General features: G+C 44.7%; 1 protein-coding gene across 6 annotated transcripts in view; it reads right to left on the reverse strand.

Annotated features, from left to right (window-relative positions):
* Positions 1 to 12369, reverse strand: part of LOC121284923 (partitioning defective 3 homolog B-like) — an 885862-nt gene that overhangs the window by 481016 nt on the left and 392477 nt on the right. For all 6 annotated transcript variants that reach the window (XM_041200843.1, XM_041200844.1, XM_041200842.1 and 3 more), the window contains exon 9: positions 9114 to 9253. In XM_041200843.1, the coding sequence (XP_041056777.1) occupies positions 9114 to 9253 (140 nt within the window). The remainder of the gene's footprint in view (positions 1 to 9113; positions 9254 to 12369) is intronic.

Here is a 12369-nt window from a genome sequence, read left to right on the forward strand (position 1 = left end):
CGACGCAGCTCAATCAAAGAGAACACCAAGGGCGAGGTCACAAGTTGTTCTCATCCCGTGGCTGGTGTTGTTTGGCAGTAGGAATCATTACCTGAGTATGCAACATGGCCAGTTCTCCCTCCTGCAGTCCCATACTGACCCTCCAGAGGCATCACACAGAAAATGATAACTATTCCAAAAGATAGGAGCATGCATATCACTGAAGTATCTAACAGACCAAGATGAAAAGAAAACTGCTTATAGATATTTTTGTGTATGTAACTGGGTTGAGAATGCAGAGCATCAGCAAGAATTCTCAACATAAAAGAAACTAGAGGCATTAATTCGACATTCTGAGCCCAGATGCAAGTTAACATAACATGAACACTAAACAAATGTTTCACCACCCACACTCCACAATTAAAAAAACGTAAAAGTTTCAAACATTGACTTAATTTTATTATCCTCTCTTATCTCTAAGATTTTGACTATTTTTCATTTAAACAATGAATAGCAATTGTGTTTATGGATGAGGAAGTGTGGGGGCTGCTGGAGGAGAGGGGGACACAGAGAAGCTACAGAAGAGTCCAGTGTTATAAGGAAACCAAAACAAGTCAGTTATAATTACACACTGAACCAAGACAGCTTAATAACTGTATCTACTGCTGTTAATTCATCTCACTTTCAACAGCTTGATGGCGGGGATCTTGAGGCATTCCAGCTGTCAGAGATAACGTAATTCACAAGGATCACCGAGGGACCCCCCCCCAAGGCCACAGGTAAGCGAGGGCAGGATGGGTGTCGTGAGGAGGGGGGGTGGGGGTCGCAGGAAAGGTGTGGTGGGATGGTGTCGGCAGCAAGGTCAGGGGGGTGTTTGCTCTCAGCATGCTCTCCCCTACTCCCGATGACAGGTCCCTCGATCAGGCACTGAGTAACTGACTGAGGCACCTCCTCCCTGGGAGCCTGCAAACAAACCTGACAAGGTTTGCTTTTCAGGCTTCCTGCTTGGTGACTCCCCCCGTCCACCACTGGGTTAATACCAGCCGTGGTGGAGTTTCAGGATTAGTTTTTGTGCTCAAGCCCTGGATTGTGATTTGAACCCACAACCTTTTGTCTCACAGTGTGTGTGCTGCCAGCTGAGCCACAGCTGACACACTGGGCTCAGTTGTGTAGCTCAGTTGGTTGAGCAATGGACTGGAAGTCAAACAACGTTAGGATACAGTCTCAGCAGATTGCATTCAGACTCTCATCATTCCAAGGTGGAAAAACTGAGTTGCATGCATTAGGATCTGGAAATATTCATCTTCAGGTAGTCCTTGGCTGTTAAGACTGGAAACTGGGATCAGCAGCACACCCAATGAACTGGTTTCCTGAGAGAAACTGAACTCCAGAGGGAATGCCTCCCTCTTGCTGCAATATATAACATTTACAAACCTTTCTGTGCAAGCACAAACATTTCCAAACAAATTTTGGGCTTGTCAAGGTGAAGTCAAGGGAATTAAAGTCTTTTCTTACTTGATGTCACCCCAGTAGCAGCATGCACTTCTATGCCAGGTTTAACACAGTTTATCTGCATAGGAAAGCACACTCTGCGTTCCTCTTTAAGCACTCTACAAATCAGGTAATACCATAAGCTTTAGTGCAATCTAAAGCTCTTACTATTATCCCCCCCAAAAGGACCATCTTGATTTCCTCTGCTCCGTTCTTGTTGGCCGTGCCTTCAGCTGCCTAGGCCCCAAACTGTAGGTTTCCCACGCTAAATCTCTCTATTGCTCTCTCCTTCTTTAAGACATTCCTTAGATCCTGCCTCTTTGCCCAAGCTTTTGGTCACCAGTCCAAATACCTATTTAGGTAGTTTGTGCCCAGCAATGCTCCTGTGGGGCACTTTGAGAAGTGTTACCAAAGCAAGTTTTTGCGAAACATTGTAACCCAGCAAGAGTCCTACTTTATCCCCTACCCATCCCAGCATCAATTCATCATTATCAACTAAAACTACTCTCCTGAAATGTCAACATGATGTTAAAAGAACCAGACTGTATTATTATGATTTGTGGGACCTTGACATGTGCAAATTGACTGCCCCGTTTTCCTATATTACACCAGTGACTACATCTCAAAAATATTTCATTCACTGTGAAGTACTTTGGGAGGTCCTGAGATTGTGAAGACTTTCTTTTGCCCCCAGAATAGCATTTCAACAACAACTTGCATTATTGCAGCATCTTTGATGTAGAAAAACATCTCAAGACTCTTAAAACAAACACAATCAGGCAAGAAAAGGACATTGAGGCAAAAAAAAAATTAAGAGACAATGATAAAAAGATTTGTCAAAGAAGTAAGTTTTGAGGAGGGTCTTAAAAGGAGGAGAGGGTGGTGGAGTAACAGAGGGTTTAGGGGGAGATTCAAACATGACCATCAATGGTATGGTGAAGGAAAGCAGAGTATACACAGGCCAGAGGAATGAAAGGTTATGCGTCTGAATTCTGGTCAGGGTCAATAGGATATCCAGCTTGCACACAATCTGCTTCGGCCTAAAACAGTGAGCAAGTCACATAAGTATCATGATTACCAGAGCAGATCAGAGGCTAGGAATTCTGTAGCGAGTAACTCATCTCCTGATTCCCCAAAGCTTGTCTACCATCTACAAGACACAAGTCAGGATTGTGATGGAAGACTCTCCGCTAACCTGGATGAGTGCAGCTCCAACAACACTCAAGAAGCTTGACACCATTCAGGACAGAGGTGCCCACTTGATTGTCACCCCATCCACCACCTTCAACATTCACTCCCTCCACCACCAACACTCGGTGACATTGTGCATATCATTAATAAGATGCACTGCATCAACTCATCAAGGCTCAATGGGTAGCAGCTTGCGAACCAGCAACGTCAACCACCTAGAAGGACAAGGGAAGCAGCATCAGCATTAATATGAAGGGCTCCAGGACTTGTAGGAACAAAACAGAGGCTGAAAGACAAGCCATTGCCGACAATCGAAGTGGAGCAATCTCACTGAGGCTAACATCAGAGGAAAGAGAATGGTGTGAGCAATTGTCAAAAGCTGCAAAAAAGGACAAAGAGGATGAAGAGGGTTAACTTGTCACAGTTTCATAGTACGCCACTTGTGGCATTGGCTAGGGCTGTTTCACTGCTGTGACAATGATGGAAACCTGATAGAGATTCAAAGATGGAGCTGCAGGAAACTTACCTGTTGATTTAGAAGGGGATGAGTTCAAGGAGTTTGGAGATGGTTACAAGGACAAAGGAACATAGAGCAGTTTTTAAAGGAAGGGAGTTAATGGCAGTAGTCTAGAAAGTAGAAGTATGTGAGAAAACTATTTACAACAGCATGGAAACCAAGAAGGGAAGTTGTGCAGTTAGCAGTTTAGTGGAAACAGAGTGAAGAGAACAGGAGATGGTTCTCTGGACAAGGTGAGCTTTGAGGGCATCAGGGGAAATACATATGGAATTGACTAAGGTAGGGAGTAGCATAGAAAAATGTTGCAGAGATAGCTGAATGGATGGTCTCAAGCTTTTGGTACTTGATCAAAAAGGAGAGGACAGGGGTGAGAGTTTTAAGGAGATATTTTGAAATTCATTCATGGGATGCGGGCTTTGCTGGCTGGGCCAGCATTTATTGCCCATCCCTAGTTGCCCTTGAGAAGGTTGTGGTGAGCTGCCTTCTTGAACCGCTGCCCTCCATGTGGTGTAGGCACACCCACAGTGGAAGGACGGAGTTCCAGGATTTTGACCCAGCGACAGTGAAGGAATGGCGATATAGTTCCAAGTCAGGATGGTGTGTGATTTGGAGGGGAACTTCCAGGTGGTGGTGGTGTTCCCATCTATCTGCTGCCCTTGTCCTTCGAGAGGGTAGTAGTCATTAGTTTGGAAGGTGCAGTGAAGGAGTCTTGGTGAATTCCTGCAGTGCATCTTGTAGATGTACACACTGCTGCTACTGTGCATCGGTGGTGGAGGGAATGAATGTTTGTGGATGTGGTGCCAATCAAGCAGGCTGCTTTGTACTGAGTGGTGTCCAGCTTCTTGAGTGTTGTGGGAGCTGCACTCATCCAAGCAAGTGGAGAGTATTCCACCACATTCCTGATTTGTGTAGATGGTGGACAGGCTTTGGAGAGTCAGGAGATGAGTTATTCATCGCAGGATTCCAAGCCTCTGACCTGCTCTTGCAAGCACAGTATTTATATGGCTAGTCTGGTTCAGTTTCTGGTCAATGGTAACCCCCAGGATGTTGATAGTGGGGGATTCAGTGACGATAATGCCATTGAATGTCAAGGGGTGATAGTTAGGCTCTCTCTTGTTGGAGATGGTCATTGACTGGCACCTGTGTGATGCAAATTTTACTTGCCATTGTCAGTCCAAGCCTGCATACTGTCCAGGTCTTAATGCATTTGGACATGGTCTGTTTCAGTATCTGAGGAGTTGCGAATGGTGTTGAACATCGTGCAATCATCAGCGAACATCCACACATCTGACCTTATGATGGAAGGAAGATCATTGATGAAGCAACTGAAGATGGTTGGGCCTAGGACACTACCCTGAGGTGCTTCTGGAGCTGAGGTGACTGGCCTCCAATAACCACAATGACCTTCCTTTGTGCTAGGTATGAATCCAACCATTGGAGAGTTTTCCCCCGATTCCCATTGACTCCAGTTTTACTAGGGCTCCTTGATGCCACACTCTGTCAAATGCGGCCTTGATGTCAAGGGCAATCACTCTCACCTCACCTCGGGAGTTCAGCTCTTTTGTCCATTTGAATCAAGGCTGTCATGAGGTCAGGAGCCAAGTGGCCCTGGCGGAACCCGAACTGGGCATCAGTGAACAGGTTATTGCTAAGCAAGTGCCGCTTGATAGCACTGTTGATGATCCCTTCCATTACTTTACTGATGATCAAGAGTAGACTGATAGGATGGTAAATGGTCTGGTTGGATTTGTCCTGCATCTTGTGTACAGGGACATACCTGGGCAACTTTCCACATTGCTGGGTACATGCCAGTGTTGCAGCTGTACTGAACAGCTTAGCTAGGGGCATGGCAAGTTCTGGAGCACAAGTCTTCAGTACTATTGCTGGAATATTGTCAGGGCCCATACCCTTTTGCACTATCCAATGCCTTCAGCCATTTCTTGATATCACGTGAGTGAATAGAATTGGCTGAAGACTGGCATTTGTGATGCTAGGGACTTCCAGAGGAGGATGGATCATCCACTTGGCACTTCTGCCTGAAGATTGCAGCAAATGCTTCAGCCTTATCTTTTGCACTGATGTGCTGGACACCCCCATCATTGAGGATGGGGATATTTGTGGAGCCTCCTCCTCCTCCTCCAGTGAGTTGTTTAATAGTCCACTACCATTCACGATTGGGTGTGGCAGGACTGCAGAGCTTAGATCTGATCCATTGGTTGTGGGATCGTTTAGCTCTCTCTATCATTTGCTGCTTATGCTGTTTGGCACGCAAGTAGTCCTATGTTATAGCATCGCTAGGTTGACACCTCATTTTTAGGTATGTCTGGTGCTGCTCCTGGCATGCCTTCCTGCACTCTTCATTGAACCAGGGTTCATCCCCTAGCTTGATGGTAATGGTAGAGCCAGGCCATAAGGTTACAGAATGTGGTTGAATACAATTCTGCTGCTGCTGTTGGCCCACATGAATGCCCAGTCTTGAGTTGCTAAATCTGTTCGAAATCTATCTCATTGAGCACAGTGGTAGCGCCACACAACACGATGGAGGTATCCTCAATGTGAAGGCAGGACTTCGTCTCCACAAGGACTGTGGGGTGGTTACTCCTACCGATACTGTCATTGACAGATGCATCTGCAGCAGGCAAGTTGGTGAGGATGAGGTCAAGCATGTTGTTGGTTCCCTCACAATCTGCTGCAGACCCAGTATAGAAGCTATATCCTTTAGGTCTCTGCCAGCTTGGTCAGTAGTGGTGCCACCGAACTAGTCTTGGTGATGGACACTGAAGTCCCCCACGCAGAGTACATTCTGCACCCTTGTCATCCTCAGTGCTTCCTCCAAGTGGTGTTCAACTTGGAGGAGCACTGATTCATCAGCTGAGGGAGGGCGGTACATGGTATTCAGCAGGATGTTTCCTTGCCCCTGTTTGACCTGAGACTTGTGATCCAGAGTCGATGTAGAGGATTCTCAGGGCAACTCCTTCCCGACTATATACCATTGTGCCACCACAGTGATGGTGGCGCCTGGGACATTACCTGTAAGATATCATTCCATGAGGATAACTATGTCAAGCTGTTGCTTGTGAGACAGCTCTCCCAATTTTGGCACTTGAATCAATGGCTGAGTTTGCCGTTGTCTTTTCCAGTGCCTAGTTCGATGCCGGGTGGTCTGTCCGGTTTCATTCCTTTTTTGTGACTTTGTAGCGGTTTGATATAACTGAATGGCTTGCTAGGCCATTTCAGAGGGCATTTAAGAGTCAACCACAGATAAGAACGACGGATTTCCTTCCCTAAAGGGAGGAACATTAGTTCCATTAGAACTGAAGGACATTAGTGAACCAGATGGGCCTTTACAACAATCGGCAATGGTTTCATGGTTATCATTAGACTTTTTTAATTCCAGATTTTTATTGAATTTGAACCAGCCGTGGCAAGATTCGAACCTAGGTCCCCAGGATTACCCTCTGGGTTATTAGTTCAGCGACAATGCCCCACTACACTATCGCCTCACTGATAGTGAAGGACAGGAATTCAGGATTATCTTTGCTCACCAGGATGATCTGGGAGCAGCGTATGGTTTTGGCAGAGGAGAATATGACCTGACAGTATCCTTGATGTGACCCAACCAGAATTAATGATAGATGGTTGAATGTTTGGTGCATTTCCATTTCCCACACCAATCACCCTTATAACCTCATTGAATGAGATTGTCAGTCGGCATTGAATTAGGGTCAGTTTCAAGCTCTGCACTCATGTGCTACCGGAAATAAGATTCATTATACATGATCATTATGCTCATCAGAGGAGGAAACATGAAGTTATCTGAAACAGAATGAAAGGGACACAAACGATTTAGCTGCTGGGTGTACTGTTTGTTGTTAAGTTGAAGGTTGGAATGCAGATTCAGCCACAGCATTTAGCAAAGCCTTGTACGTGCACAACTAAGAAAAAAGACATTTTTCTCACAAGGGTTCCCAACCCTCCAGAAACAGGGCCTAGATCTCCCAGGCTTTGCTCCAAGATGCAGAGGCTAGGGGCGGTGGGGTGTTTCAGTAGCGGGGGGGGAGGGTTGGTGGTGTTGTGGAGAAAGGGAGAATGGGGGAGAAAAGAGAAAGGGGTGGGAGAACGAGAGAAAATGGAGGGACAAGCTGAAAGAGAGAAGGGGTGACAGAGAGGAGGAGGGGCAAAAAAGAGAGGAGGAGGGATGACAGAGAGTGAAATCCATAGTTAACCCTTCTATTTATTTCTCCGGTTCTAAATTATGATTCGGAATGGAATTCTCAGGAATTCTTTATCTTCATTTTTTTTAAATATATATTCATTTATGGGATGTGGGCGTCGCTGGCTCGGCCAGCATTTATTGTCCATCCCTAATTGCCCTTGAGAAGGTGCTAGATTTTCTCTATTTTGTTTTGATTCTCCCAAGGAATGAAATGGCTGTGAGAGGTGATGGTAGGGTGATGGTAGGGTGGAAGTCACTGGGACTGATGGTAAAGCCATCATGGTGTGGGGCAGCCTTGATGGATGAGTTGATATTTTCCTACCCATTAACTTTGTACATTCATACAAATGTGGGCTGCAAGGGGTAAAATTTCACCAACAGTTCTTCAACCACAAGCTCAGTGGGAGATTGGCAGAAATTCTGCAGCAGAACAGTGGAGACGCCTTTTCTCCAGGGCTTCTGCTGATTCTCCATCAAAATTTTGGTGGGGCACTGGGAGAGTCCCAAACAGAGTTTGTACTTGAGATCTGCAGCTTCCTCAGCAAGTTAGACTTACTCAATACCTGGATCAGAACTCAACGTTCAAGTTTAACAATCGGATGTCAATCCTGGCTAAGCATCTGGTCTGTATTAACTGATGTCGTATATCAACAGTGGTTCATCAGCTGTGAATCTCTTTGGCGCATTTTTTTTATCCATTCATTCATGGGCTTGGGAGCCCCTGGCTAGGCCATCATTTAGCTTGAGGTTGTGAAAGGTGTTTTCTAAATGCAAGCTCTTTCCCTTACAGTGGTAAATGAAATGTCACTCCTGAACTGTCAAAAAGCATCTCAGCTATGCCTAGTCCCACCAAACTGGGCAATAAAAATGCCATTTAAGTTGGAGATGGAAGTCAAATTATATAATTCTGGGAACAAGGGAAGCAGGATGGCCTGTGAGTAGGCACTTTGGCATTAGCCTCAATCATGATGGAACAAATTCAGTTGGGCATATCTGGAACAGTTTCATCCCATGATCTCCTGCTTCCAAAATACGTGCCCACATTCTCCCACTATTGGTCATTTGATATGATCAATCCCCACAGTGCACCCACCTTCCCAGTCAATTAGAAAGCAAATGGGCTCTTCAGTACCTGATTGGATGGCTCTTCACTATCAAACAAACAGTCTTTTCCATCCCATCTCCAATACTTTTCTAACTAAATAGATAAAAGTGTTTCTAGAAATTGGAAACTGAAGAAAAACCACACAATTAGTTTTTATTGCTCCTCTGATGTTCCTCTTGTATTTTAACTCTGAAATTAACCTGGGGAAGGAGGCAACTCTAGTTGGTCAGGAGCAAAGGTTTGAGCACATGATTCCCACAGAGGAAGGAAAGCAACCACATATGCTCAACAGCACAAGGGTCGGTCGCATATATGCTCTCAACATTGCAGGGAGATCAAAAGAAACACAAGGTTAAAACATGTAATGGAACTTGCATCATCTGCAAGTAGCAGCATCTGTTTGTGAACATCTAGTACAAAAATAGGCGAGAGTGTTTAATATCGCTAAAGTGCAGCATAAAATGACAGGCATGTCATGTCAAATGATTCTAGGTCATCATAAATTCTGCATTATGAAAGGACAGATCAATAAATCTGTGTAGCTGGTTAGCGAAACACAGATTCTGTTGTCCAAATCTTGCTTTCATCGTGTGGAAACAGATGTATTTTTTTACCTCCAGGATTCTGTCTCCAGACTGCAGTCTACCATCTTTTACTGCCGCCCCTCTTTGCAGAATATTTTTGACGAGGATGGGACCAGGTCCATGCACAGATGACTCTCTGGTGACTACTGTGAAACCAAGACCCTCTGTACCTAGGCATAGGAAGAAGCAAAGGAAAATTTGGATTAACTGTTTAGCAACACAGGACAAGCACTAACATTTTACAATAAACTTATGATCAATTGAATATGCATTATTACAATTATGTATTAAAATACAGATACACTAGACCTTCTGAATAGATCAATTATGCAACCATATAAGTATACTGTAAAGAAAGCAGGCTATAGATTTTAATTTCTAAATACACATGCAGAAATAATGTATAATCTGCCACGTTACAAGAATTAACACACTCCATAAACTTGAGCTCATCCACAACTCTGCTGCCCATATCTTAACTCACACCAAGTCCCATTCTGATAAGTGGCAAGTAACATTCGCGCCACACATGTGCCAGGCTATGACCATCTCTAACAAGAGAGAATGTAACCATTACCCCTTGACATTCAGGGCATTACCATCGCTGAATTCTCCAGTATCAACATCTTGAGGGTTACCATTGGCCAGAATAAGCTGCTGCCTTGAACCACTACTGTCCATGTGGTGTAGGTACACTCACAGTGCTGTTAGGGAAGGAGTTCCAGGATTTTGACCCAGTGACAGTGAAGGAACGGTGACATATTTCCAAGTCAGGATGGTGAGTGGCTTGGAGAGGAACTTCCTGGCGGTGGTGGTGTTCCCATCTATCTGCTACCCTTGTCCTTCTAGGTTGTAGTGGTCGTGGGTTTGGAAGCTGCTGTTGAAGGAGCCTTGATGAGGTCCTGCAGTGCATCTTGTGGATGGTACATACTGCTGCCACTGTTCATGAGTGGTGGAGGAAGCAAATGTTTGCGGATGGCGTGCCAATCAAGCAGACTGTTTTGTCCTGGATGGTCTTAAGCTTCTTGTGTGTTGTTGGAGCTGCACTCATCCAGGCAAGTGGAGGGTATTCCATCACACTCCTGATTTGCGCCTTGTAGATGGTGAACAAGCTTTTGGGAGTCAGGAGTTGAGTTACTCGCTGGAGGATTCCTAGCCTCTGACCTGTTCTTGTAGCCACAGTATTTATATGGCTAGTCCAGTTGCAGTGAAGCTCAAACTGCTGTCATGCAAGGTCAACTTGGTGCCATGAAAGCTCAGGTGGCTGTGAATTACTGTGTTCAAATGAGCTTGCAGGGCATCATAGCAGTCTATCAATCTGCCTCTAACAGTTTACTAGGATTGCTGAGGTACCCCTTCCCCTGCCTCACCCTAGACCTAGCAGTGTGGCAGCAACTCCAAGGAGCTTGAACCAGTTGTCCTCCCTCAGGATGGACAGTATTCTTGCTCCACCCCTGCCACTCCACCAATATCTTTGCTGTTGCCTGTCAGCTAGTCAGCCCAGACTGCAAAAATGGGGCAAAGAGCAAGCGGGTCTTCTAGGCTCAGACCTGCTTGAGGTCGCCTTCTAAGACCATGCGCCATCTCTTCCACTGAAAACCAGCAGCCTTCCACCAACCAAGCTGCAACCTCTGGAGTAACACTGCGTAGGAGTTACTAGGGCAGCAAACACAAATAAAGACAGGCACTGAGGGAATACTTTTATATGCTGTATGGCATGATTTCATTTATAAATACGGTTTGGAATGTTTATTTTGTGGTGGTATTTATTTTTGCAATTTGACCAAGCGGACAGTGCAATATTCATTGACAGAGGGAAGATAAGATTTTGGAATATTGGTGAATGGGAAATTGAGGTTGCAGTAACTGGTAACGGACTCAAATGAGCTCCTCATGGACAGTCCAACCAGAAAAGCCCTTGCCCTACTCTGAGATAGCAGTTGTGGCTATAGAAGCTGGTAGATTTTGATGAGGACATCCTTACTGAGGCACAGGCAATATTCCTCATTAAGGTTTAAGTAGGTGAAATGCTCCCTGTACACTTTAGGTGGATATGACCACCTGTTGAGAGCCCTTCTCCCTTCCACCTCCGCCCTCTTCTGCTCTGTGTCTCTCTGTTTATCCTCCAAGTCATGCTGTATTCCAAGCAGAATGATTCTTTATGCACTCATACCTGGGAGCATCTGCTTTGTGTAGAATCTTTAAAATCAGCAAAAATTGCTTCAGCACCTACCAGAGCACTCCCTGTAGAGTGTCATGGAAAGCACCAAACACTTGCAGAAGAAATCAACCAGCAACTTACCTATAAGTAGTTGATGATCCCTTTAAATAGTGCTGGTATGGTCAGGGGCCTTCCTGCTGCTGAACTTGCATTCAGCTGTGTAAGTTTAAGAGGGGGCATTAGCTGCAGCGTTGAGCTCCAGAATGGTTACTAGTGGCATTCAAGTCAGCGTTGCTCACTTACTGACATCATGATGCCATGGTGCCCCCAGGGTCGGTGCCACCGGTAGGTAAACTAGTTGGTCACCTACAGCAGCAAAATTTTGGGGGTGCCAAAAAACTGAATGAACTATCCAGGAAACTGCATAAGTTAACAAACAGGCTACAGCAGTGGGAAAGAAAGTTCTAGATCTACTCATATATTTTACTCATATATTTTACATACATTTACTGACATACATATAGATTTCCATGTATGCACATTGCAGTCTTTCCCAAAATTTATTATAGTTCTCATTCTGTTTAAGAAACAATTTTACAAATTTGCACATGTACATGATTATCCCAAAACTGCAAACCAGTAAGAAATATCCAATAATGTAATTTAATCTAGCCTACTCTATAGTAATGATTATTGAATGTGTAAATTGCACATAAAATCATCCAGTAACTGTTGGAGGAACACATGGTATCACATTATGTGAGCCATATTACACAGTATAATGTCCATTTCTTCTAGTGGATATCCTGTGATAAGTGTGGAACAATGAGAATGTACAATCAATGTCATAATATTCTCTTTTAATCGTGTAAAATTAACCTGTAAAAATAAAGGCAGAATTTTTATTCATACTAACACAATATCCATTTTCGAAAGTTAATTCTGGGGGGAGGTGGGATGCAAGGCTGAAGGTTTGCCTAGGGCACTTAATATTCTAGCCCCTGCCCTGGGTGTCCCTGCTCTGCAGGCTTCTGATGGACGTTCACCACTCCTCGAACACCTTCAACAATATATATGGCATGGCTCGTCCCACACATCTGCACGCCACTGACAGAATTTTAGAGC

The sequence above is a fragment of the Carcharodon carcharias genome, chromosome 12 (assembly GCF_017639515.1).
Source record: "Carcharodon carcharias isolate sCarCar2 chromosome 12, sCarCar2.pri, whole genome shotgun sequence".
Lineage (NCBI taxonomy): Eukaryota > Metazoa > Chordata > Chondrichthyes > Lamniformes > Lamnidae > Carcharodon > Carcharodon carcharias.